Raw genomic sequence first — 24,726 nt, 5'->3', positions numbered from 1 at the left:
GAGCAGGAAACTAGCCGAGCTTCACCCGGCGGCGCTTTTATCTCAGAAAATTAGCACTATTCAAGCTGTTATTTGTTTCTTGTAAGCCGCAGAAAGATTTTCTCTTTGAAGTTTGAAGCGTCCATCGCTTTGATCTCCGGGTGACGGTTATTTATTTATTTTTTTAAATTTTAACGTATCAATATTTTGCCCTCCGTTTAAAAGTGGAATGTCAGCGCGTGAAATGGAACCTCGGAGTTTTACGCACGAGTTTTCCATCTAGCTCACGCGCTGACGTTCCGAGTCCGGATCCAGGGAGGGATAAAAATCCAGTCCGTGATTTGAATCTAATTTGACGTGCCTGCGTCATTGCGTCATCGCGGGTGTCTGCGCCTGCTGAGGCGAATGAATGAATGAATAAACTTTAAACTCTTCTCGTTGTTAAATAAAGAAAAAAAACATAAATAAAAGCACATTTTGCCTCAGAAAATTTCTTAAATTCATTTTTTTTGGATCCGATCGAATTGAAACCAAGTGTAAAGCTATCCATCAACGAATTAGCGAAAATTAGCCAAATGCTAACATGAGCGAGTAGTTTTGAGATTATTTTTAATGAGTGATGATTGATTGTAGCCAGCAAAATGATTGCCAGTGCGCTTAAAGCGTATTAAATTTAAGAATACATTATATAATTTAAAAGTATGTATTTAAAAAAAATAATGAACTGTAGATCAAGTACGAGTTAAACGAGATTATGCGGTATCAAGAAATGGCGGTCATTCACTTCCGGGGTCGGTGTGACGTATACGGAAATGGAAGTAGAACCAAAACCCGGACTGGAATCGTAGTAACCTCTATGTTCAGCTAATCGGTTTGCTAATCGTGGCTAGCTGACTAGCATTAACGTGAACGAAGCTATATTCAGTATAGTGAAATATAGTTCTTTACAATTATATCATGGTATCTGTTAAAGAATTTGTGTTAGGATTCGTGGTAAATGCGAATAAACTTGAGTGCGGCTAAGGATTTGCCATGGAGCCGAGCTAATCAGTTAGCATTAGCGTTAGCATTAGCGTTAACCATCAACCTGGAGTGACTCTCAGGCCTGTTTGTAGGCCGCGTCCTAATTTTTTGACTTATTAGTCAGACAGCCACGTAGTGAATGTGTGTAAAAGTTCGAGAGGGACATGATGAGGGTCTGAATGAATCACTCTGCCACATGACTGCGTCCTGTCATTAATTTATCTGAGGGAAATGTACAGAAGCGTGTCGCGCTGAGTGCCATATGGTCGCTGAGTGTAAAGTTTCTGTGGATAAATCCCAAATGGACGCCAGCTCCCTTCACATGTACACTCCATAGGGCATAAAAATAATGGCTTATACATCCCTCCTAGTGCACTGTTTAGGATTAATACAGCGGTTTAGCTGGAGCTGCTCCCTGAGGGCAGATTTCTCAGAGCTTTGTGACTAATTTTCAATAAATTGGGGCTGTTTTAAGTTTAAAGATTTGAGTTTTGTTAAATTAAAACTGTTTCTGCATTTTTATTGGGTATTTGACATCATTTTTCCCCTATTCTTCTATCTTAACATCTTGTTCATCAAATAAATCTCATTTGAGGTGAAAAGAGAAAAAATTGCTGTAATTATTTGAACATAAATCCTATTTTACCTTCATACGTTAACCTGCTTTAACGTTTTTGCGAAGTTCGGCGTTAACTCGCCGTGTTTTATTAGTTCACCATCAAAAATGAGGTGACAGTTTTCGGGAAGTCGATCATTGCAAACGTTAACGAACATTTATCGATTAATCGCCGACTAATCGTTATCGATTAATCGTTATGTTTCTATCAAACACAGCATTACTGACTTTAAAAGATAACGACAACGAAATAATAAAACTAAACTAAAGCGTAAACTTGCGTAGAATAGTTCGGATTCTCTCCTTAAACGTCCCTAAAGTTTCGGAATGAAAATTCCACAGCGCAAACGCACACTCGTTGATTTTTATATCGCACTAACGTCGTCGAAAACCTTATTTCAGAACAGGGTCACGTTCGTCCTGATTCTGCGGCTGTTTTGTGTAAATTATCGGCAATCACGTCACACTCCACGGTGTAGAATTTAAACTTTATGACAAACAGCGTTATTTTAAATTAACACAGTAGACGTCAAGACGTTAAATTTTCTAACGTAAGCAGCTAAATTCTTAACACCGGTTCATCGACTTTCGTTCAACTTTAATAAACGCCCGATCTGGATTCTTGTGTTAATTAAATTCTTTATAAGAGACGCAATATCGCTATTGTGATCAATTTCCTCAAATTTTTGAGACTTTGTTGGTGTCCCGATATCGATATCTTTTTCTTAATTTACTTATTTTTTTAAAAAGCAATTATAATTTATAGAGTCAGCTATTTTTTTTTTTTTTAATAGTTTTCATTCATTAAACATGTCATGTTAGTTTGTAAAGATTATTTTTGGAGATGTTAAATAAAATTATAAAAAAAAAATTTATAAGATGTGATATTTTTCATCGTATCGTCCAGCTTTAATTATTGTTTTTCGTCTCATGTTTTGAACAGAAGCTTGAATTATTTAGCTATCGTTTAGTTTTCGTTTTAAATTTTCATTTCAGCTGCAGTTGTTTCCACGTCGATAGTAAAGAAAAACAAAAGATGCACAAAAAATCCTGATTATTATTGTAGCATATAACAGTCAGGAGAGGTCGAAGCGACCAACGGCTCATAAAATATTGGCACCCAGTTAACAACTACGCTGTTTAACCCGTAACGTTAATTTCCTCCGAAATTCTGTAAGTATATCAGGCCTAAAATATTCCTCTTTATTAAGGTAAAAAATAAATGTTTAATGAGTTGGTGTCGTACGTTCATGTGCTTCCATGCCTCGTTTGCGTTAGTAGGCGATAATACAGAAATTGTGTGTGTGTGTGTGTGTGTGTGTGTGTGTGTGAGTGTGTGTGAGATTAAATACTACAGTTTGGTGTTTAAAACATTCTTTTGCTATAAAACTTAATTATATTTCAGAGCTATTTCACAATACCGATATCTCATTCCTCACTGTACTCGTTCATTTGTTTAAATCTAGATATTACAAGGTTTGAGTGTGTGAGTGAGTGAGTGTGAGTGTGTGTGTGTGTGTATGTGTGAGTGAGAGATTAAATACTACAGTTTGGTGTTTAAAACATTCTTTTGCTATAAAACTAAAATTGTCTTTCACAGCTATTTTACAATACTGAGATCTCATTATATGTCATTGCTCACTGTACTTGTACTTGTAAATCTAGATATGATGAGGTTTGAGAGAGTGTGTGTGTGTGTGTGTGTGTGTGTGTGTGTGTGGACGTAGTGAGGGTGGGGTTTATCCTGTTATCAGTACACACAGTTAACCCCACCCTCATTACTACTGTCTCACACACACACACACTTGGTTATTATGTCCCTTTATTGTCCTAAAAAGTTTAATTTTCTGTTTCTCCCTCTAAACGTGTCCCGTGTTAATGAAACTGACGGTGTTTCTTTTCTCTCCCTCTCTAGAGTACAGATTAAGTGCACACTACATAGGGTCCCTACTGAGTATCTAACGAAGAGATTAACATCACTGATTCACAGGTACGCCACCGCGCGGCTTCCGCCCTTCGTTTAACACCTGTATCCTCTAAACGAGTGCGTTTACTGTGTGCCTAATTATCTGCTTTATAGATTCTGAAATTTTTATATAGGTTCTAGATTCTATAGATATTTTTATAAAGGTTTTAGATTCTGTACTTTATATAGGTTCTAGATTCTGAATCTAATTTTGTCTAGTTTCTAGATTCTGAATTTTTTATATAGGTTCTAGATTCTATAGATATTTTTATAAAGGTTTTAGATTCTGTACTTTATATAGGTTCTAGATTCTGAATCCAATTTTATCTAGTTTCTAGATTCTGAATTTTTTTTATATAGGTTCTAGATTCTGTGTTTTATCTAGTTGTTAGATTCTGTATCTAACTTTATTTAGTTTCTAGATTCTGTACTTTAGTTTGTAGATTCTGAATTTTTGTATAGGTTCTAGATTCTACAGTTAATTTTATTTAGCATCTAGATTCTGTATTTTATCTAGTTTTTCAATTCTGAGTTTTTGTATAGGTTCTTGGTTGTATATCTAATTTCATCTACTTTCTAGATTCCCTCCTTTATCTAGTTTCTGCATTCTATATCTAATTTTATTTATTTTTTAGATTCTTATTATTTTTATTCTGTTATATAGGTTCTAGATTCTATAGATAATTTTATCTAAGTTCTAAATTCTGTACTAGTTTCAAGATTCTCTACTTTATCTAGTTTCTAGATTCTGAATTTTTGTATAGGTTCTAGATTCTGTAAATAATTTCATCCAGTTACTAGATTCTGTATCTAATTTTACTTAGTTTCTAGATTCTGAATTTTTTATATAGGTTCTAGATTCTATAGATAATTTTATTTAGCATCTAGATTCTGTCCTTTATCTAGTTTCTAGATTCTATATCTATCTACTTTATTCTAGGTTCTAGGTTGTATAGCTAATTTTGTTTAGTTTCTACATTGTGTTTTATCTAGTTTCTAGGTTCTGATTTTTTTTATAGATTCTAGATTCTATAAATAATTTCATCCAGTTTCTAGATTCTGCATCTAATTTTATTTAGTTTCTAGATTCTGACATTTTTATATAGGTTCTAGATTCTATAGATAATTTTATTTAGTTTCTAGATTCTGTATTTTTTCTCGATTCTATCTAATTTTATCTAGGTTTAGATTCCGTATTTTATGTAGTTTTTGGATTCTATGTCTAATCTAGTTTCTTTTTTTTTCTAGTTTCAATATCTATTTAATAGTTTGCAGTTTCTATATCTAATTTATTTGGCTTCCAGTTTCTAATTATAGTTTTTAGATTCTATATTTATTTTTATTGATTTTCTTGCTTCTGTATCACTTTTCTATCAAGTTTCTATACCTATTTTTTTTTGGTTTCTATTTTATCTAGTTTCCATATTTTCTGTAGTTTAAAATCTTAACATTTTGAAGATTAGTATCTCTGTAAGTCTGTACTCGTTGTGTTGGTGTTAGTTTCTCTATTTAGTGTTCAGATCCGTGTTCTGAGTAATCTGGGATTGAGCCAAACTGCGTAACTTCATGGTCATGTGACTGAAATCATGTTAATTTATACACGAGTGTGTCCGTACGTTTCCCCGAATCAGAGTCTAATCCAAAAAATAAATAAATAAATAAATAAATATTTTAGCATTAATTGAAACATATTACTGCGTTTAAAAGAAAGTTCTGGTGGTGTGTGTTCTGTCCAGTTTGGCAGGCAGGTTCGAGATCCCCCTCATGCAGAACCACGGGAAATGAATAAACCGCCTCAGCCTATCACAGGACCGCCCTCCGTCCCTCACCCCGCCCCCTCGCCAGGATTGACGCCGGTGAGAACCAATCACATTACAGGGGGTGAAATCGGATTAAAATAAAGTGGGCGGGTTTCAAAGACAACTTACTACTAATGCTAAATAATCTATAATTGCCTAATTATCATAAATATAGTAAATTATAATAAATTATAAGAATTGCTTCCGCATGTCTTGCATTTGACGTTCAGTGACTAGCGTCTCAGTTTGAGTGCGAACGTGATTTAGCTAAGAATTAGCTCTTGTTCCAAATAAAAATCTGATTAGCATTAAATATGCTAGCTTTACCTAGCTTGCTGTAACCATGGTAACAGCTCCTGGAAAGGTACAACTAGAACAGGAAAGAAACGTTTTCGCTGTGAGACAGACGAGTCCTCAGATCCTTGCGTGATATCACCGAATATTTTGCGATCGATGTTCCTCTTCCTCATTCCTGCACCCGACTGACCTTTGACCTTTCACCCTTCACCTCTCCGTAGGCTGTTTATCCCCCTGGTCAGCCCGCCTCTGTTGTTTTTGCCACTCCACCTCCACCAATGAACTCTGCACCACAACCCAGACAGGTATTAATATTAAAAATTATTATTAAAATGTAATTTTATCTTTTTTTTCTCTCTCTCTCTTTCTCTCTCTCTTTGTTAATTGAAAGATAAACTCATAATTGAACTTCATTACAAACTAATTCTGATAATTAGTTTGTAATCAATTAAATACAGTTTAAAGACTTGGGTTAACTAATTGTTTTTTTAATAATTATATATTATTTTTATGAAAATCCTCATGTTTGTTTGTTTTATTTATATGTATGTTTTTATATTTACTTATTATATAATATAGAATTAGTTTTTGTGTTTTATATTAAATAGTTGTTTAGTTTTATTGTCTTAAAAGTAATTTTTAATCAATTATAATTTTAGTAATTTTTGTTTTGTTTGTTGATTTATTTATTTATGTACTTTATCTGGCGTAAAATTCTCAGTATGAGAAAATCAGTAAAAATTGTGATTTTTAAAATTAGTATATTATTTATATTAAGAGCGATTTATACTGAGACTTTTAAGCTAGATAAAAACTATTTGCCTTCGTTTTTTTGTCATTAAACTCAGAATATACGTACGAGCGTGAGTGAAATGAAAACCTTGATTTATTTATTTTGTGTTGTTTATTGCAAAAACGTGTCACAAAAGAGCATCAGCTTTTTAACGCAATCTCATTTCTTTTAAATTAACGAGCGTCCAGGAAAAAAATTCGACTTAATTCTAATTTATGTCGCAGTTCGAAGGTTTTCATTCGACTCGCCCTCGCAGTAACACAGTGTGGATGTTGACAAGAAACTAAAAGCCTTTAATATGATGCTACACACACACACACACACACACACACACACACACACACGCTAATCAGCTCTGATGTTGTGATTGTGGCTAAGCTAACTATCTGCTCTAACTTCTGCTTCATGTTTTTGAGGGAGACGTCACGTGAACACGTCCTCGTTCCAGTAACGATCGTCTTTTTACGCGTCCTGTTCGACTTCCTCTCATCACGATTTTTAAAATTTAAAAAAAAAAAGGAGAGAAAAACATCGTCTGCGTTTATTAGAGATGGAACGAGGCCACGTCTGCATTTCCGATACTGAAACTCGGGATTCCGATTTCCTTAAAAACTGCTCACTGTTAAAAAGGTTTTTTTTTAACTGAAGCACTTCAGAGTTAAACTCTTTCTCACCAAAATCACTGTCTTTTATCTAGTTTCTAGACTCTGTATCTAATTTTATCTAGTTTCTGTACTTTATCTAGTTTCTAGATTTTATATCTAATTTTATCTAGTTTCTAGATTCTGTACTTTATCTAGTTTCAAGATTTTATATCTAATTTTATCTAGTTTCTAGATTCTGTGCTTTATCTAGTTTCTAGATTTTATATCTAATTTTATCTAGTTTCTAGATTCTGTGCTTTATCTAGTTTCTAGATTTTATATCTAATTTTATCTAGTTTCTAGATTCTATATCTAATTTCATCTAGTTTCTAGATTCTGTACTTTATCTAGTTTCTAGATTCTATATTTAATTTTATCTAGTTTCTAGATTCTGTACTTTATCTAGTTTCTAGATTCTGTACTTTATCTAGTTTCTAGATTCTGTATCTACTTTTATCTAGTTTCTGTATTTTATCTAGTTCCAAAAATGAATTTCTTTTTCGAATCCAGTTCCAGTCGTCGCTGTTTGTTATAGGATCTGATATCCGGTATGTTTCCCCTGATATCCGATCCATCATGTATCCCGTTATCGGCCCGATACTGGCTCTGGGTGTCGATTCAGCGCCTTCACTAACTTTTTTTTTATTTTTTATTTATTTATTTATTTTTTTAAATAAACCAGTAAAACTAGAAAAGTCTGAGGAACAACAGGAGAAATGGAAGACTTTATTAAATGAATAAAATGTTTGTTAGATCACTTAATTACTTAATTGATTAATTCGATTAATTGACAAAGTTAATGAAAAACGGAATGGTTTGTGAGCCACGTGTTTAGTCTGTTACTGGAACGACGGACTCGAGTCTCTTTTCTGTTTCTCCTTCCCCTGTCTTGACCTTTGACCTCTCTTTCTCTCCTCTGCTGTCCTCCAGTTTGCACCAGGGCCTCGTGCTTTACATCAACAGGTACTAACACGTTTTAGTAAAACACACACACACACACACACACTCAAGTCATCTCTCAGAAATGAATTGTTAATAATTCCATATTCCAAACGCTTTCATTTTTAACGTTTAGGATGATGTTTGTTTATGGATCTCGACCCAGACGCCGGTCCTGCAGTCGCTCTTCCATCTTAATTAGCTGATTAATTGGATCAGAACCAAATAAATTCATTTATTAATTAACTGGGTGTTTTTTTTTTGGTAAAGATAAGAGAATTGGCAACTTCATTTCACATCTCTAACTTTAACACTTTTTAGTCTGTAATATTAAGTTGGGATTTTGCGGGAGAGTAAATTTAAATATTTTAAAAAAGCTAAAATTAAAAAATATCTTTACTCTAATGCTTCTATTTTTACTGTACTCATGACGTTTTTTGATTTAAATACGTCTTTTTTCTCGTCATTTTACGTAAGAACTGATTTGTACTGTTTTTGTCACTTATTTACAGGTTTTTTTCCCATGTTTTATCCTTTTTTTTCTGTAGCCATGGGATGTTATTTTTTTTTATAAAAGCTTTTTAGTACTGTTTTTAACTTACTGTTTTTAACTTATTGTTTTTTGTTTTTTTTTTGTAATTTTTTGTAGTTTTAAATTAAAAAAAGTGACAGTTTTAGCTTGAAGGAGCAGCTGTAGGACTCTTGCTCATCTGCTGTTTGAAATTGTTTTCCCAGGTCAAAGGACAGATGTTGGAATTCCACTTAAAAATCTTAATAAATCTTTAAAAAAATAAAAAAATTCAAACATTTTAAATAAATAAATGAAGAATTTCAAAGTAAATTTGCAAATTAAAGTGCTGATTTATAGGTTAAATTCTAAAAACAGAGCAAAGTTGTTAATCGTGTGTAGGTTTTAAAAATAACAAAAAGAACTGATAGATCCAGGTGTTGTGTTTTTTTTTTTTGTTGTTTTTTTGTTATTTAAATCTGCTTGATTGGCCGCTCTCTGATTAACTGCTGCTCCGTGTTGTCCTCCTTTCTCTCGCTCTCTCGCTCTGCTCTGTCTTCTGCTGTGTGGTTTGCGGATGAAGGGTGGATTCAGGTCGCTGCAGGTAAAAAAAAAAAAAAAGAAAAAAGAAAAGAAAAAAAACCCCGAAAACGCTTCTTCATTTCTTCTTCTTCCTTTCCTTTGTGCTTTTCCTCCTCTCGTGTTAATCCAGTGCCACGCTCCGGATGCTTGCTGTGACGGTTTTTTGTGCATGCAGTAGAACTAGCGCATGATTACAGAAGCCCAGAACTGCAAGTTAGGGGGAAAAAAATAAACGATGAAGCGCTACGTCATAATTTCATAATAATATTGGGTTAAAATTCATAAAGAATTTGTTTTAATTTAATAAAAGGTTGTTGGATTGAGACTGGGGTGTTTGAGTTTGGGTTTGAATAACAAGTGAAAATAAATTTTTTCTTGCTCTTCAGGGCTTTTGTAAACGATAACTGTAGAGAGTATTTATTTATTTATTTATTTATTTATTATTCAGAGTTACAAGAACTTGAATGAACTCGAGTATTTTTTCTTTTCATTATCCCAAATATTGTCCTGATTTCTGTGCTGTTTCTTGATTGTAAAATTTATTTATTTATTTATTTTCTTGCATGTTAGATAATTAATAAATTCCAGCTAAAAGGCTTTACAGTAAGCTGTAACAATAAATTTTTGAGATTATCACGTTTGTCATTATTCTGCATGTTTTTTTTTTTTTAAATAAAAATTTAGTTTGTCATTTCTGTGGCCACTTTTTTTAACGAAATTAAACATGATGTCAGTGAATTATTATTATTATTATTTTATTTTATTGCGCATGCGTAGGTCTCGAGAGAAAAGATTTTCTCGGATCTTATTAGTCGTTCTTATATTTTTAAATTCTGCAAATTCATTTCTTTAAAACCCAAACCTTCCGTCTTTAATTTTTTTTTTCTTTCTTTTCTTGCTGCGTTGCTGTAGTTTTGTTAAAAAGGGAATTTTCTTGAACGTTCACGTCTAAATTTACAGATGCCTTTTTCTTTTCTTTTTTTTTTTTTTTTTTTAAATCATCCTGTTCTCATATTTAGGTCTTGAAAGTTCATCAGACGTAAAAAACTCTGTGTATTGTAAAGACTAAAACCCGAACTCCTCTCTCTCTCTCTCTCTCTCTCTCTCTCTCTCTCTCTCTCTCTCTCTCTCTCTCTGTCTGTCTGTCTCTCTGTCTCTCTCTCTGTCTCTGTCTCTCTCTCTCTCTCTGCGCAGTCATATTACCCCCGGGGCAGTTTGCAGAGTAACGCCCCACGGGTGGCGACTAGTAACCCGCCACGCCCCGTCCCGCCCCCTCACGTCTACCCCTCGTCCTCGCAGATGGTGATGATCCCACAGCAGCAGCTCCCATTCCCGCCCAACTCTCAGGGCCCCGCCTACTTCATCCAGTCTGGACAGGTAGGACACGCCTCCACGTAATACAGCTTTATGACCTGAGCACGCGTGGTCCTAGTGCCGGTTTGCTGCAAGACGCTAAAACCAGCTAAATCTTAAACAGCGGTGTGTAAACCTGTATCTCGTGCTGCTCGTGCGGTCTTGGCGACGGATTGTGACTTTGCGTTGTTTCCGTGTCGCAGTACCGCGCGCCGTACGTCCACCAGACGCAGCAGTATTCAGTGGCCAGCGCGCCGGCAGGCTTTTACCCCGGAACCAACCCCGACTACAGCTCCACGTATGGTAAGCTCTTCAACGAGATCTTCACTCTCATCTAAACCGGACTAACCAGCGCCGCCTTGCGCTCTTTCCTCTTCTCTTTCTTCTTCTTCTTTGTTTCTTTTTTTATATATACATATATACATACATATATATATTTGTTTTTGTCTTGTCTGACTGTCGCAGGTTCTCTAGCCACCGGTTGTGCTGTTGAAATATTTTTAATATCCTGTCATTCACTTTCTACTCTTTCTTCTATTCTCTCTCTCTCTCTCTCTCTCTCTCGCCTTTCCGCTCTGGGCGGAGTTCAGAGGCCGCTCTGGGAGCGAGGGAGAGGCGGGGGGGTGGGGGGAGAGGCGCGGTTCGAGAGAACAGCCGTCTCTCTCATCACGCCGTTCCTCTCACCTCCCACCGCTACTCCGGTGAGTGTGGAACACAACGCAGGGCTGTTTGGTTTATTTATTTATTTATATACATTTTTTTTTATTTATTTATTTATTTATAATCCTCACGGCATGGACACCAAACCCTAAACTACTGGAAAAAAAAATGTTCTGGCCGCATTTACCCGCATTTACCCGACTCCCATAAGACGCATGAGGCTGCACTTACTACTTAATATTGTAAAAATACTTATATTTATTTCAATTATTTAATTCCCTAAAACTGTAATATTCAGCATGTTCGGTGAGCGTGCTATTTCGGACATTTTAAAGAAGGTGTTTGTGAATTTATTTATTTATTTTTTACTGCCCCCTGCTGCCTGTAAGGTGAATTGCAATTGCAAGAAAAACCCAAATTACAAATTAAAAAAAAAAATTAATCTTCTACACTTTGCTGTGCCTCATGAGTTGTTGTTTGGAGTCATAGCTCTTTATTATTATTATTATTATTATTATTATTTTATTTTTTTGCATGTTTTTTGTACCCATGAGTCCTGTAGCCAGTTGAACCGGCGGCGTCACGGATCGATCGGACGAGAATTCAGTCGTTCAATCGTAATTACCTTCCACAGCGCCGTCGAGTTCTGGATCCTGATTGGTCAGAAGAGGAGGTGTTGATTAATTTTCTAGAACAGCAGCTCTGACAGTAGTGCAGCTCCAAATCACATGTTTATGCTAAGTAATGCAATCGTTCTAATACGTTATCATTTCTATAGTAACGGCTCGTTAACAGGGACGTGTACGGCGGACGCTTTAGTAATAATAAACAGATTTTAAAAAATGATTGATGTGAAATTATCTGTAAGGAGATGTTTATGTAGCATCTATGGAAGGAGTCTCCAGTGTCAGCGCTTTGTAACAGTCAGAGGTAAAGCTGTAGCTTTAAGTTTTCAGACATCTTCAGGACAGAGGAGTTTACGCTTCTTTGCGGTTTCTCGGTAACATGCGGAACAAGCTGCGATTTTTTTCTCTTATTAACTTGAAGAGAGAGAATAAAGAGGCTGGTGACAGAATGACTGTTTATAGCTGCTATAACATAAGCGAAAACAGGAACTAACTCGTTTCGCAGAACAGGAAATGTAACTATAAATAGATTAAAAATTGTGTTGTGTTCTTTAATATATAAAGGATTGTAATCGTTGGCGAATCGCTGTAGTAAAAGAGGAATAAAACACTCGCTGTTAGAGGAAGGTCTTGCAGTTTTCGCTACACGGGCTGCGTTTCGGTTTCGGTTCACTGGTGCAACTGGCTACACGTTCTCTTTTACCCCCGACTTATTTTTGACTGAATTGATTTTAATCGTTCGACCTCGCCACTTGCATGTGGTTGAATCCATGATGCAGGTGGAATCAAACTTTATTTATTTATTTAAAAAAATTCCCCCCCAAAACTGACTTTGAAATGCGAATGAGCAACCCTGCATTGTGGACTTGGATTGAACCTGAACCTGGATAAATTCATTTACGTTTATTTAAAATAGCACTGAAATGTTGGGGGGAAAAAATAAGATATAATGAGGGGAAAGATGTAATGTTTCTGATATGGGATGGGTTTGTGTGTGTGTGTGTGTGTGTGTATGTGTGTGTGTGTGTTCCCGTTTCCAGCTGGAGCGTATTATCCCGCTCAAGCTCAGTACCAGCCTTCAGTGCCCGCCGCGCCTGTAATGATGAACCCCGCCCAGCAGCAACAGGCTCCACCCCCTCAGCAACAAGCCCCGCCCCAACAGCAAAAAAGGGAGCGCAAACAGGTAATGAATTTAAAAGCGTGTTCTTTTAAACGTGTTCATACACAGAGGCAGTTCAGAGTGCGTTAGTTCGCTAAAAGGAAACATAAAGGTGTAAAAGTTGTGAAGAAATAAAGGAAATAAAACACTTCAGTATGGATATAAAAGTTCAAAAGAAGTGCAAGTGTTAAAGAATCGTTTTTAATAATAAGTCAGTCATTTCTTTTTCTTCTCACTCTTGTAATTTTTAAAAAATTTTCTTTTCTTTCCTTTTTTTTTTCTCTCTTAAAAGTGATTTTAATCCTCAAAGTACTAAAAGTTTTTATCGTCTGAATTCAGGGGGTGGCGTTGGTTTAAAAAAAAAAAAAAAAGAAAAAAAAAGTAAAGGTCATGTGACGTTAAGAAATGCGACATTAAACCTGACTTTTTAAGATTTCAAATTATTGAACGTAACATTTTTATAAAAAAAAAAAATTTAAGACGTGTTTATGTAAGGAGAAGTAATAAAGTTTAGGTGTAAATGTATTCGAATATATAATGAGATTTATGATGTCATAGGTGTCAGTTTCGCCTTGACTCAATCTTAATAGTTAAAGTTACTTATATTTTATTTACTTTTAATCTGCGTCATGACATTTTCAGTTAGATTTTATTTTTTTTCCCCTTTTCTCCCCCTAAAGCAGCGTCCTGCTTTCCTACTTTAATCCCAGTGTTGGGATCTTTGGATTATTTACGAAGGCTAATAAACCATTAAAATGTTTTCCAGATTAGAATACGAGACCCTAATCAAGGAGGACGTGACATCACGGAAGAGATCATGTCTGGAGGAAGGACCACGTCTACGCCCACGCCTCCTCATGTAAGATTAGCTCTTAATCCTTACGTTCACATTCGGGATGAACTCGGGCATCTCGTCTTACCTAAAGGATAAAATATTGGCACCTGTGAAGAAGTGCTAAAACCGGACTCGTGCGTAGCTCCGCCCCCGATTCGGTTTTATACAGAAAACTTGTTTTGAATGCACAAATGTCCATTTGGTATCGTATTTAAACCCGGCTGTCAATCCGGTTAATCCGGATCATCCATCCAGGATATTAAATCTGTTCCATTTGTATTTAATTACTTAATGTACTTAATGTGTAAAAGTTGTCATGTGACACTAGCGCACTTTTTGTGGTGCTTTGATGAGTTAGTTGTGTATTAGAAAATTTAAATATTCAGGTTTATATTAAACCGGAATGATGGAGAAAAAGAGAAATAATTCTCATTTCTTTTCCTCCGCGTTCTCTCGCCAGTCTGTAGGTGCCGAGGTCAGCGGTTCTGTCCAGACGAACGGTGAAAGCGTGACTCCTGCAGCTGCTGCTCCGGTGGTCCGACTCGGTAAACACGCCTTTAGCGCTTTACCATTAAATTCCTGCTTTTATTTAATTCTTCCTCAGACAGCGAAAGGTTTTTAGTATCGCTTGAATCCAGAATTTCTCCTCGTGTGTGTTGTTCAGATGATCGCGTGAAGTCCTCGAGTCCTGTGGCTCCTGCCTCGACTCCTCCGCCTCGTTCAGACCCCACCCCCGAACCTAAATCCGTCCCGGACGTCCTCGCTGCTCCGGCGGTTCCTGTGCCTCCAGGTCAAAGCGAAGACGCTGCATCAGATCCCTCTCCATCCTCGTCTCCCGCTCCTACAGCTCTCCCCGCAGAGCCCACGACGAGCGACGGCGTGGACGCCCCCGTGCCTCCTGAAACCACGCCCCAAAAGAAGGAGGAGGAGCAGGAGGAGGAAGAGGAGGAGGAGCCTAACGCCGCACCCGCCGAACAGCCGTGCGCTCACGTCGAGACCGCTGAGCCAGAAAAGGAGACCGAGCCACGCATCGAAGCGCCGCTCCCTGACTCCGCCTCTAATGTGGCGCCTACCGAGCAGGACACGCCCCCTGCAGCAGCAGCAGCCACCACCGCCGCCGCCAACGGGGAGACGGAATCTCACGAGGTCACGCCCACCCCAGCACCCATAGCCACGCCCGTTTCTGAGCCTGAGAGCGTCCCGGTGGTCAACGGCCTGCCTCAGGATCCCGAAGAGCTGCAAGAGGAGAAACTCGAGGCAGAACCCGAGCCAGAACCCGAGCCTGAGGCAGCCGAGGTTCAGGAAGTTGATGCAAAAACATCTGCTTCTGCAGAAGAGGAGGAAGAGGAGGGAAGAGTGGAGGAAGAACCCGTTCCTGCCGAGGAGACGACTATGCAAGGTGAGCCGCCGTTTCCTCTCCAACCTGTTCAAATAAAATCATTAAATATTGTTATTTTTATTGCTGTTTTTATTTATTTATATATTCATTTCAAATAACTGTTATTTGTAAAGCATCTTTATGCTAAAGGGTTTTTTTTTATATATATATTTAACCAGAATCTACAAATGACTGATTAAAGGGAACTCAATTATTTTTTTTTAATCCTAAATATGAGGATTTTTAAGATTTTTTTAAACTGGAAAATAAAATAAAAATGCTGGAGGAAATGTTTCATTTTGGAGCATCCAAATGTTTTTAAAACCTTCTTAATTAAAAAAGAAAAATTATTACCCATAATGCTCGGTGTGAGACATTTGTCTGGAATGACACGGCTTTTGTGTATTTGAAATTTTCAGAATAATAACGTGATGTGATGTTACGACAGCCATATTTAATATTTATTAGTTCTGGTTGTTACCATGGATACAGTCTGGATATTAGTACCTGGTGGAATTTTTTTGATTTTCCTGACTTTGTTGTGAAACGTTGATGTAGCTGTTGAACTCTGTGATGGTCTGAACTCTGATCTCTTTGCGTTGTCAGCTGTTCAGTCTGTGCCAAAGAAGAAGAAGATGAAGAAAAGCGATCTGAATAATAAAGTGGTCGGAGACGTGTTGGACGCCTATAAAGAGGTTTGTGTTTTGTCTTCACTCGTCATCGTGTCACTCACTGAGCGCAGAAATGATAACGTTATTAAATTAAAAGGAGTGCTGAGAAGCTCGTTGATGAAACGGAGGATCCCGATCCCTGCCTCCCGCTCTTCTAGATCCCTGCCACGTCAGTCTTCCTGATCCCTGTCCCCTTCCGTGTTCCGGATCCCTGCTCCTGACTGAATTACACTTTAATTGCTCGTGTTGTAACTTGAGAGGGAAAATGGAGGCATGGTGATGAAACGGAGGATGCCCCCTGGTGTTCCGCATCCCTGCCACCCTGCTCGGTATTCCGGCCGTGTCCCTGCCGCCCTGCTCGGTGTTCCGGCCGTGTCCCTGCCGCCCCCTCAGTATTCCGGCCGTGTCCCTGCCACCCCGCTCGGTATTCCGGCCGTGTCCCTGCCGCCCCCTCAGTATTCCGGCCGTGTCCCTGCCGCCCCCTCAGTATTCCGGCCGTGTCCCTGCCACCCCGCTCGGTATTCCGGCCGTGTCCCTGCCGCCCCCTCAGTATTCCGGCCGTGTCCCTGCCACCCCGCTCGGTATTCCGGCCGTGTCCCTGCTGCCCCCTCGGTATTCCGGCCGTGTCCCTGCTGCCCCCTCGGTATTCCGGCCGTGTCCCTGCCGCCCCCCTCGGTATTCCGGCCGTGTCCCTGCCGCCCCCCTCGGTATTCCGGCCGTGTCCCTGCCGCCCCCCTCGGTATTCCGGCTGTGTCCCTGCCGCCCCCCTCGGTATTCCGGCCGTGTCCCTGCCACCCCCCTCGGTATTCCGGCCGTGTCCCTGCTGCCCCCTCGGTGTTCCAGATCCCTGCTCCTGATTGAATAACACTTTAATTGATTCTTTATTCTAATTAATTGATTAGATTAGATAGATATAGATAGAATTAATTAATACTTGGGCAGTGGTGTCCCTTAACCTTTTCATGGATAGTCAATTTAAGACTTTTTTTTGTTTTGTCTTTTTTAAATATGTATATATCTTAGGAAAATATAAGCTGTAAATGTAAATTAATGTAAATCTCTGTAGCTCTCGAGTATTCATGTTTCTCAGTCTGTACCAGCTTTCTGGTTTTTTTTTTTTTTTTTTGTTTTTTTTTTTTTTTAAAGATAATAAAGTAAAACATGTTTTTGTGCCAGACTTTTTGTTTTTTTTGGTTTTTTTGGTCATGCAACAGTCTTAAACTGTAAATTTTATGTTCAGAAATGTTTTTTTTTTTTTATTTTAAGGTTTAGGACATTGGAAGATTTTATTATTATTATTTGAGACATACTTGAGCCTTTTTTACTCATGGACAATTTATTTATTTATTTATTTTTTTTAATTTGATATCGAGATATTTAGAGAGGATCAAAATTCATATCATGCACAGAAAATCTGAAGAATCTGGACATGTGAATAAATAATTTATGTATGAAAGGATTAACGAGCACAGCAGTACAGTTAATAGTGATGATACACACTTTGTGCTTTTCATGATTGCTGAATATTTTTTTCAGTTTGTTTGTTTTGTTTTGTTTTGTTTGTTTAGCCGGAGGAGAAGGAGCTCGCTCCTGAGCCGGCTCCCGCTGAGGTCCAGCCCTCGGAGCCTCGTCCCGCCGCCTCTCCCTCCCCTGAGGAGACGGAAGAGACGTGGGAGGAAAAAGAGGACAAACTGGACACGGAGAACATCGAGCCTGAGACAGCGAAACCCGTGGAACAGAAATATCAGTATAAAGAGGGTGAGAGAGGAATTATTATCCGCTGTTCTGTTAGACTGTGATTTGTACGGATTCTAACTGAAACGTTTAGCCGGTTATTACACACCTGTGATTTGTGGATGATGATTTAAAAAGCTCGTATCCGTGTTTGATATTTCAGCTGTGTGGTTTGTAACCTAGCTTGGAAGTTTATCAACTCTTAGCATGATTAATGTTTTTTTATTTATTTATTTATTTACCTGTTTTTAGAGCACTGGAAGCCCATCAATCCAGAGGAGAAGAAGAGGTACGATCGGGAATTCCTGCTGCGCTTCCAGTTCATCAGTGCGAGCATGCACAAACCCGAGGGCCTTCCGCACATCACCGACGTCGTTCTGGACAAGGTAGACGTGACTTAGTGACGGAATGCTCTGTAGGAAACGCGTGAAGTGCTAGGGCAATAAGTAATTGCTGTTTTTGTTTTTGTCTGTTTGTTTATTTATTTATTTCCCGTTATCTTTTGCTCTTCAGGCTAATAAAACGCCGCTGCGGCCGCTGGACCCGAGCCGTCTGATGAACTGCGGGCCTGATTTCACGCCTTCCTTCGCTAATCTGGGCAGAGCGCCCCCTGGTGGAGGACGAGGACCTGTAAGTCTCACCAGAGCAGTAATTTTTGGTGCAGTGCTTAAAGCTGGAAGGCTTTAACTTCTCTAACAATCATCGTTTAGTTTAAAAAGCCACTGCTGTTTCTTGTACTTCTCCTGTTAGTTTGCTTGTTTTTTTTTTTATTAGATTGATTTATTTATTTATTTATTTTTCTTTGAATTGAAAGACCTCTCGTTTCTGTCGTCTCCCAGCCCCCAGGGCCGCGTCGGTCTCAGCAGGGTCAGCGCAAAGAGCCGCGCAAGATCATCACTAGCATGTCTCTGAACGACGACGTGCAGCTGAACAAGGCGGAGAAAGCCTGGAAGCCGACGGCGAAGAAATCCCGCGCCGACGAGGACGACCCCGAAGTGCTGAAGACCCAGGAGCTGTTCCGGAGAGTGCGCAGCATCCTGAACAAGCTGACGCCGCAGATGTTCCAGCAGCTCATGAAGCAGGTCACGGAGCTGACCATCGACACCGAGGAGAGACTCAAAGGAGTCATCGACCTCATATTCGAAAAAGCCATTTCCGAACCCAACTTCTCCGTCGCTTACGCCAACATGTGCCGCTGCCTTATGGGGGTGAGTCGCCACGCTCCGCCTCTCTTTCCTTAATATCTTAGGCGGATTATATATTTTTATTATCATCACTTTATTCTATATACACATAACCATTGCTAATCTCTTCTAGAAAGTTCTACCTGTAAGACCTACACCAGCAGACAAGATGCTACACACAAAACAGCAGTGTTAGATTTTATGTACAGTACTGTGCAAAAGTCTTGGCACCCCCCCTTTTTTTTTTTTTTTGTACAAACGTTGTTATAGATGTTTATTTTCTGACTTCTACATTATTGATTCAGTACAAAACCATTTTAGATTCCAAACGTTAGTTTTCCAGCACAGAATGAAATGTTACAGAAAAATGTTTGTATGTCAGTAAAGAAAGCAGCAGATTCCATAAGAGACACTTTTCAGATAAAAACATAATGAAGGCTGCTGGGTTTCGCTGCAGAAATAAGAAGCGAGTCGACAGTCAAAGTCTCCAGAAGAACTGTGGCTGCTTCTGCAAGATGCTCAGTAACACTTCCAGCTCATTTCCTTATAAAACTGCACACACTGCACCTGAGAATATACTTTTATTTTTTAAAAGCGAAGGATCGTCACACCACATATTGACTTTATTTCATTTATTACTGTTTACTGCTCTTTATAGGATTTTTTTAATGTAGAAACATTTAATTTCAATATTTCTGAAGGTGTCTTTACTCTACAGCATTTCTTTACATGTGACTAAGACTTTTGCACAGTACTATACGTCACTAGTGGGAACCTTGTCATAAAACATTGCACGTTATTTTCTTGATGCATCTTTTGGTTTAAAATTACATTTAATTGGATACTTTATTTTTGCTAGCGGTTTCATTGTTGTCTTTTAGACTATTTGCCTGGTGTAATAGCTTTGGGAGACCACAGGGGGGAGACAAAACACATCCTGGAGATGTAATTAATCTCCATCACGGCCCTGATTGGTTTCAGGATGCGCTGCAGCAGCCAATATATATATATTTGAAAATTACTGTTAAAAATCTGTAATCATTTGGGATATTTAACGATTATTGACACGTTAAAAAGGTGTCGATCACAAGCCTACTCGCTAGGTGGAGGAGGTACCATGTCCTCGGTTCTCGTTAGGTTTGGGACGCGTCCACAGTGGACTGATGATGGTGCTGAACCATCTAGTAGGTGTGTGTGTGTGTGTGTGTGTGTGTGTGTGTGTGTGTGTGTGTGTGTGGCTCCAATGATGACCTCAGTTTTGTGCCACGTGTCTGGGCCACTGATGATCACTGATGGGATTGAGGAACTGAGGAGCACTCGAGCTTCGTTTTTACCGAAATGAAATGTAACGTTACCAAAAAAAACCAAACAAGAAAAAATCACTGGATTTATTGTTTTGGAAAAGAACAGCATTGACTGTAAATCTGAATAAGACAGACTTGAGTGTTAATCCTGGCTAGATTAATCTTTTCAAAGCACGTTAATCGTGTGTGTGTGTGTGTGTGTGTGTGTTTTCCCGTCCAGCTGAAAGTGCCCACCTCGGATAAACCGGGAGCCACTGTGAATTTCCGCAAACTGCTGCTGAATCGCTGCCAGAAAGAGTTTGAGAAGGACAAGGACGATGACGAGATCTTCGAGCAGAAGCAGAAGGAGCTGGACGCTGCCACTGAGGTGCTGCACAGTCGACGTGTCTCATATACACACACACACACACGTCCGGCGTCATCAGAAATAATTCACATAAGTTTGATTGTTCGTCTACACACTTGTCTATGGAACGTCTCACACACTTTTACACACAGCTCACTAAAAGTCGTTTTATTATCTCACTTAAAAAATTTTATTTATAAAACACGTTTAAGACGATCGAGAGACTGTAAATCATAAATGTAAGAAATAACAGATAAACAAAAACACAGAATATGAGCAGTGCGAGAATTCAGAGCAGCTTAAACCTACACAGACGCCATCTTTAAAAAAGTAAATAAATAAAAGGCATTTTTTTTATTTTGTCTATAAATATTTGTAGATGGAAAGTATGACGTTCTCAGTTCTCGTGCTTTGGCGTCATATTTTAATTATTTATTTTAATTATTATTCTGAGCCACATGATTTGAATCTGAGTGGAAGATGCGTCTCTACCACCACAATTTTCATCTTTTCATCGTTTTTTTGTTTTTTTTTCTTTTATGTATTAATCAGAATAATTAGCATTTTTTTTGTATGTCGTGTTAATTACTTCAATCTGATTAGACCTGATTTGATCTGATTATTTTTCTACCATCACTGTTTGTTTGGAGGTTTGTATTTTGTAACCATATGATCATTTTTAGGATTTTTGTGGTTTCTTTATGTTAATAAAAGCGTGACTAGCCGTTATACTCGGGCTCTCTGGCTACAGAAACGGAAAAATGTAGAGTTTTACAGTCTAAAAAGACGAAAAGAAACTGAAATTCTCTCGCATACGTATTAAAAGCAACTGTGTGTTAATTTTTATCATAATGAATGAAATGAGTTTTACTGATTCAGGTTGTGAACGTGGCCTTCAGTAGACCGTAATTTTACGACGCTAGCATGAACTGCTTACAGACAGTTACGCTAATATCGTAAATACGATGTTTTCCCGCAGGAGGAAGTTCGCCAGAGGTTGAAAGAAGAGCTGGAGGAAGCCAAGGACCAAGCCCGCCGCCGTTCCCTCGGCAACATCAAGTTCATCGGAGAGCTGTTTAAGCTGAAGATGCTGACGGAGCCGATCATGCACGACTGCATCGTCAAGCTGCTGAAGAACCACGACGAGGAGAGTCTCGAGTGTCTCTGCAGGCTCCTGTCCACCATCGGCAAGGACCTGGACTTCGAGAAGGCCAAGGTAACTCACACACACACTCTCTCTCTCTCTCTCTCTCTCTCTCTCTCTCTCTCTCTCTCTCTCTCTCTCTCTCTCTCTCACACACACACACACACACACACACACACACACACACACACACACACACACTGCCTAACGTTCTTCAGTCAAGTTAAGTGTTGAAGTTGTAGAAGTTCCTGCACTTATTTAAGCTTAATCACTTCTACTGTTATGCCTTGTGTTAATGAAGTTAATGAAGTGTGTGTGTGTGTGTGTGTGTGTGTGTGTGTGTGTGTGTGTGTGTGTGTGTCGTAGCCCCGTATGGACCAATACTTCCACCAGATGGAGAAAATAATAAAAGAGAGAAAAACGTCTTCGAGGATCCGCTTCATGCTGCAGGACGTGTTGGACCTGAGAAGAGTAAACGATTTCATTTTCTTTATTTAGATCTACAATTTTAATAAAAATCTGCTATCTAAAATCTACAGGTTTTTTTTTGCCACCTTTATGTAAGATTTAATTTTATTTTTAACACATTTTTAAAGCAGACCATCTCACACTTTATTATTATTATTATTACTATTATTATTATTCTGTATACAGTAAGATTTTCTGGGCTGCTTTCAAACTTTGTCTAATTTCCTCCTTTTTTTTTTTTTTTTTCTTTCCTGAGCAGGTAGATGTGTCCTTTTTATTATATATATATATTTTTTTTAAATCAGCACACAGGGCAGCACTTTTTCTGTTTAAACAAAGGCAAGGTTGAAAGCAGCCAGATTTATTAGACTTTGTGCTTTTCAGGGCTTTTGCGTTTTTATTTTTGACTTTTTTTTTTTCCCCCTAAAATGTTAGGGGCACACTGTAGGTCCTTTGTAATGGCGACCCTTATTTTCTATATAATGTGCCATAAGAAAGTATATATGAAATAATTTAAGCTTTTTAATTACTCATTTTAATAACGTGTGGTTAAAAAGTAGAGATGGCGATTCTGGATGCGGGATGAGTATCGGTCCAGATCTAACCCGAAAATATCAGAGAGGGAGGGAGAGCATTATGTGAGAGAAAAACTGAGGGAGATACTGAGGGAGAGAGAGAGCAGTGTGAGAGGGAGAGCATTATGTGAGAGAAAGACAGAAAGAGATAGAGAGAGAGAGAGAGATACTGAGAGAGAAAGAGCAGTGTGAGAGAGAGACTGAGAGAAAGAGAGAGATACTGAGGGAGAGGGAGGGGGAGAGAGAGAGAGCGAGCAGTGTGTGAGTGAGAGACAGAGAGAGAGAGAGAGCAGTGTGCGGGAGAGAGAGAGAGGGAAGTACGAGTTTGACTCGATTCTGTGAGAGATGGAGAAGTTTGGAATATTATATTGTGGAATCGTAAATGCATATAAAGAGGCGGAGCATATGGGATGCGTTTCGGTATTAATGTCGGAAAAGAAGCAGCATCGTGCCGTCTCTAGTGAAAAGGGATCATGGCCGTTCTTCAGTGTCCGGTTTGGATTAATAACAATCTGAGCTGTAAGAATGGGAATGCTCCCGTCTTGTCCTCGTGCCGATGTTCCCGCTGTTCCCGCTGTTCCCGCTGTCCTGCCTCTGATCCTCCTCGTCTTTTTCCGTGTGTGCAGAATAACTGGGTTCCCCGGAGAGGTGACCAGGGCCCTAAAACCATCGACCAGATCCATAAAGAGGCGGAGCTGGAGGAACACCGGGAGCAGGTTAAAGTGCAGCAGCAGCTTCTGTCCAAGAAAGACTCGAGTCGAGGAAGAGGAGGCAGAATGGGTCAGCCCCAGGACGAGGGCTGGAACACGGTACCGATCAGCACCAAGAACCGGCCCATCGACACGTCCCGCCTCAGCAAGATCACCAAGGTACTGAGCGCCCGAGCACAGAAAAGCAAAACCATCTCAATGTATGATTTTTTTTTTTTGAGAAATTGAAATGTTTTTTATTTTTAATTTTAATTTCAGATTTTAATTAAAACTGAACACTAGTTGCATGTCGGAGATAATCCCTCCCCTTCGTTACGAGAAGCTTCACAGCCCAAGCTACACTAATGACCCATGTTTTAACGTTAACTAGCTGCTGCTTTAGCGCTTTACCTGCAGTTTGTTTAGGGGGCGGGGCATGAGCGATCTACAGAGCGTTTGATTGGACGAGTTTTCCCAGAAACGATTAACTGTAAAAGAATATCTGTCATTTAATGAATAAATAGATATTGGCTTATTTGTGTCCGCAGTGCCATAAGACTTGTACAGAAAGCTCTAAATTCTGACTTCACATGAATTTAAACTACAACATGCTGCGATGATTTTTTTTGTTTGTTTGTTTATTTAATAACACTATGAGTTTCTCAACCAGGGGTTCGTGAAACTGCGCTTACCGGTAAATATATATTTTTGCTAGTAAAATCCTAAAATAATTAAAATGATTAATATTCCAGCTTTTTATTGAAATTTCATCCAGTAAAAAGTGAGAATTCAATTGAATTATTCGTGTTTTCATGTCATTTGATTATAGTTATTAGCATGCAAGAGTGTTAGCTAGCTAATTCTTTCTTCGCAAATAAAAACATCTTCCTCTTTACAATGCCATAACGTCTCTTAAAATGGACGCGTACGTGTTGTCTGTAAAATTAAATCGTAAGGTAAAGGTTTTGTAGCTTAAACAGCAGCAAAAGCAGACGAGTTTTTTTTAAAGAAAAGTTTTCCGTATGTTAAACGTAACATTATTAACTTGCTAGAAATCTCAGGAGGTAACTTTAGGCAAAAAAACACGTAGGTTGAAGAGGTTCAGGTTCAGCTGCTGAAAAAAAAAATTGGTAACTCGTGCGCTGTATCCCGACTGTACACTCCTGAAACAAATACAGAAAAAACAAATAATCTATATCTGTTTTTATTTATTTATTTATTTTTAATTCTCACAGCCTGGTGCTTTGGATTTCAACAATCAGCTTCTTGCCCCTGGAGGAAAAGGATCATGGGGCAGTTGGGGTAAAGGGAGCAGCGGCGGATCTGGAGCCAAAACCAGCACTGAACAGGGTACAACTACTATTAGACCTTTATTTATTATTTATTTGTTTGTTTGTTTGTTTGTTTTTGATGTTTTGATTAATAATTTCTATTCTTGCTTAATCTGAGCACTT

At 38.5% G+C, this 24,726-nt stretch overlaps 1 protein-coding gene and 1 non-coding gene across 9 annotated transcripts in view; both read left to right on the top strand.

Annotated features, from left to right (window-relative positions):
* Nucleotides 1–24,726, top strand: part of eif4g1a (eukaryotic translation initiation factor 4 gamma, 1a) — a 34,118-nt gene that overhangs the window by 625 nt on the left and 8,767 nt on the right. The window contains exons 2-23 of one of the 8 annotated variants that reach the window (XM_053227464.1): nucleotides 3,534–3,608; nucleotides 5,321–5,440; nucleotides 5,902–5,985; nucleotides 8,048–8,080; nucleotides 9,148–9,168; nucleotides 10,341–10,523; nucleotides 10,703–10,802; nucleotides 11,090–11,200; nucleotides 12,826–12,968; nucleotides 13,711–13,803; nucleotides 14,240–14,324; nucleotides 14,444–15,178; nucleotides 15,764–15,852; nucleotides 17,397–17,586; nucleotides 17,815–17,948; nucleotides 18,076–18,192; nucleotides 18,402–18,770; nucleotides 20,271–20,417; nucleotides 21,376–21,612; nucleotides 21,907–22,011; nucleotides 23,210–23,452; nucleotides 24,508–24,622. In XM_053227464.1, the coding sequence (XP_053083439.1) occupies nucleotides 5,366–5,440; nucleotides 5,902–5,985; nucleotides 8,048–8,080; nucleotides 9,148–9,168; nucleotides 10,341–10,523; nucleotides 10,703–10,802; nucleotides 11,090–11,200; nucleotides 12,826–12,968; nucleotides 13,711–13,803; nucleotides 14,240–14,324; nucleotides 14,444–15,178; nucleotides 15,764–15,852; nucleotides 17,397–17,586; nucleotides 17,815–17,948; nucleotides 18,076–18,192; nucleotides 18,402–18,770; nucleotides 20,271–20,417; nucleotides 21,376–21,612; nucleotides 21,907–22,011; nucleotides 23,210–23,452; nucleotides 24,508–24,622 (3,409 nt within the window). In that variant the 5' untranslated portion in view covers nucleotides 3,534–3,608; nucleotides 5,321–5,365. The remainder of the gene's footprint in view (nucleotides 1–3,533; nucleotides 3,609–5,320; nucleotides 5,441–5,901; nucleotides 5,986–8,047; nucleotides 8,081–9,147; nucleotides 9,169–10,340; nucleotides 10,524–10,702; nucleotides 10,803–11,089; nucleotides 11,201–12,825; nucleotides 12,969–13,710; nucleotides 13,804–14,239; nucleotides 14,325–14,443; nucleotides 15,179–15,763; nucleotides 15,853–17,396; nucleotides 17,587–17,814; nucleotides 17,949–18,075; nucleotides 18,193–18,401; nucleotides 18,771–20,270; nucleotides 20,418–21,375; nucleotides 21,613–21,906; nucleotides 22,012–23,209; nucleotides 23,453–24,507; nucleotides 24,623–24,726) is intronic. The other 7 variants (XM_053227467.1, XM_053227465.1, XM_026946165.3 and 4 more) reach the window with 7 other exon arrangements.
* LOC117595748 (small nucleolar RNA SNORD66) lies at nucleotides 19,985–20,060 on the top strand. Its single transcript, XR_004576925.1, has one exon. It is a non-coding gene; the product is annotated as a small nucleolar RNA SNORD66 (small nucleolar RNA).

The sequence above is a fragment of the Pangasianodon hypophthalmus genome, chromosome 21, assembly GCF_027358585.1.
Source record: "Pangasianodon hypophthalmus isolate fPanHyp1 chromosome 21, fPanHyp1.pri, whole genome shotgun sequence".
In the NCBI taxonomy this organism is placed as follows: Eukaryota; Metazoa; Chordata; class Actinopteri; order Siluriformes; family Pangasiidae; genus Pangasianodon; species Pangasianodon hypophthalmus.
This window is presented reverse-complemented; position numbering and strand designations above follow the sequence as displayed.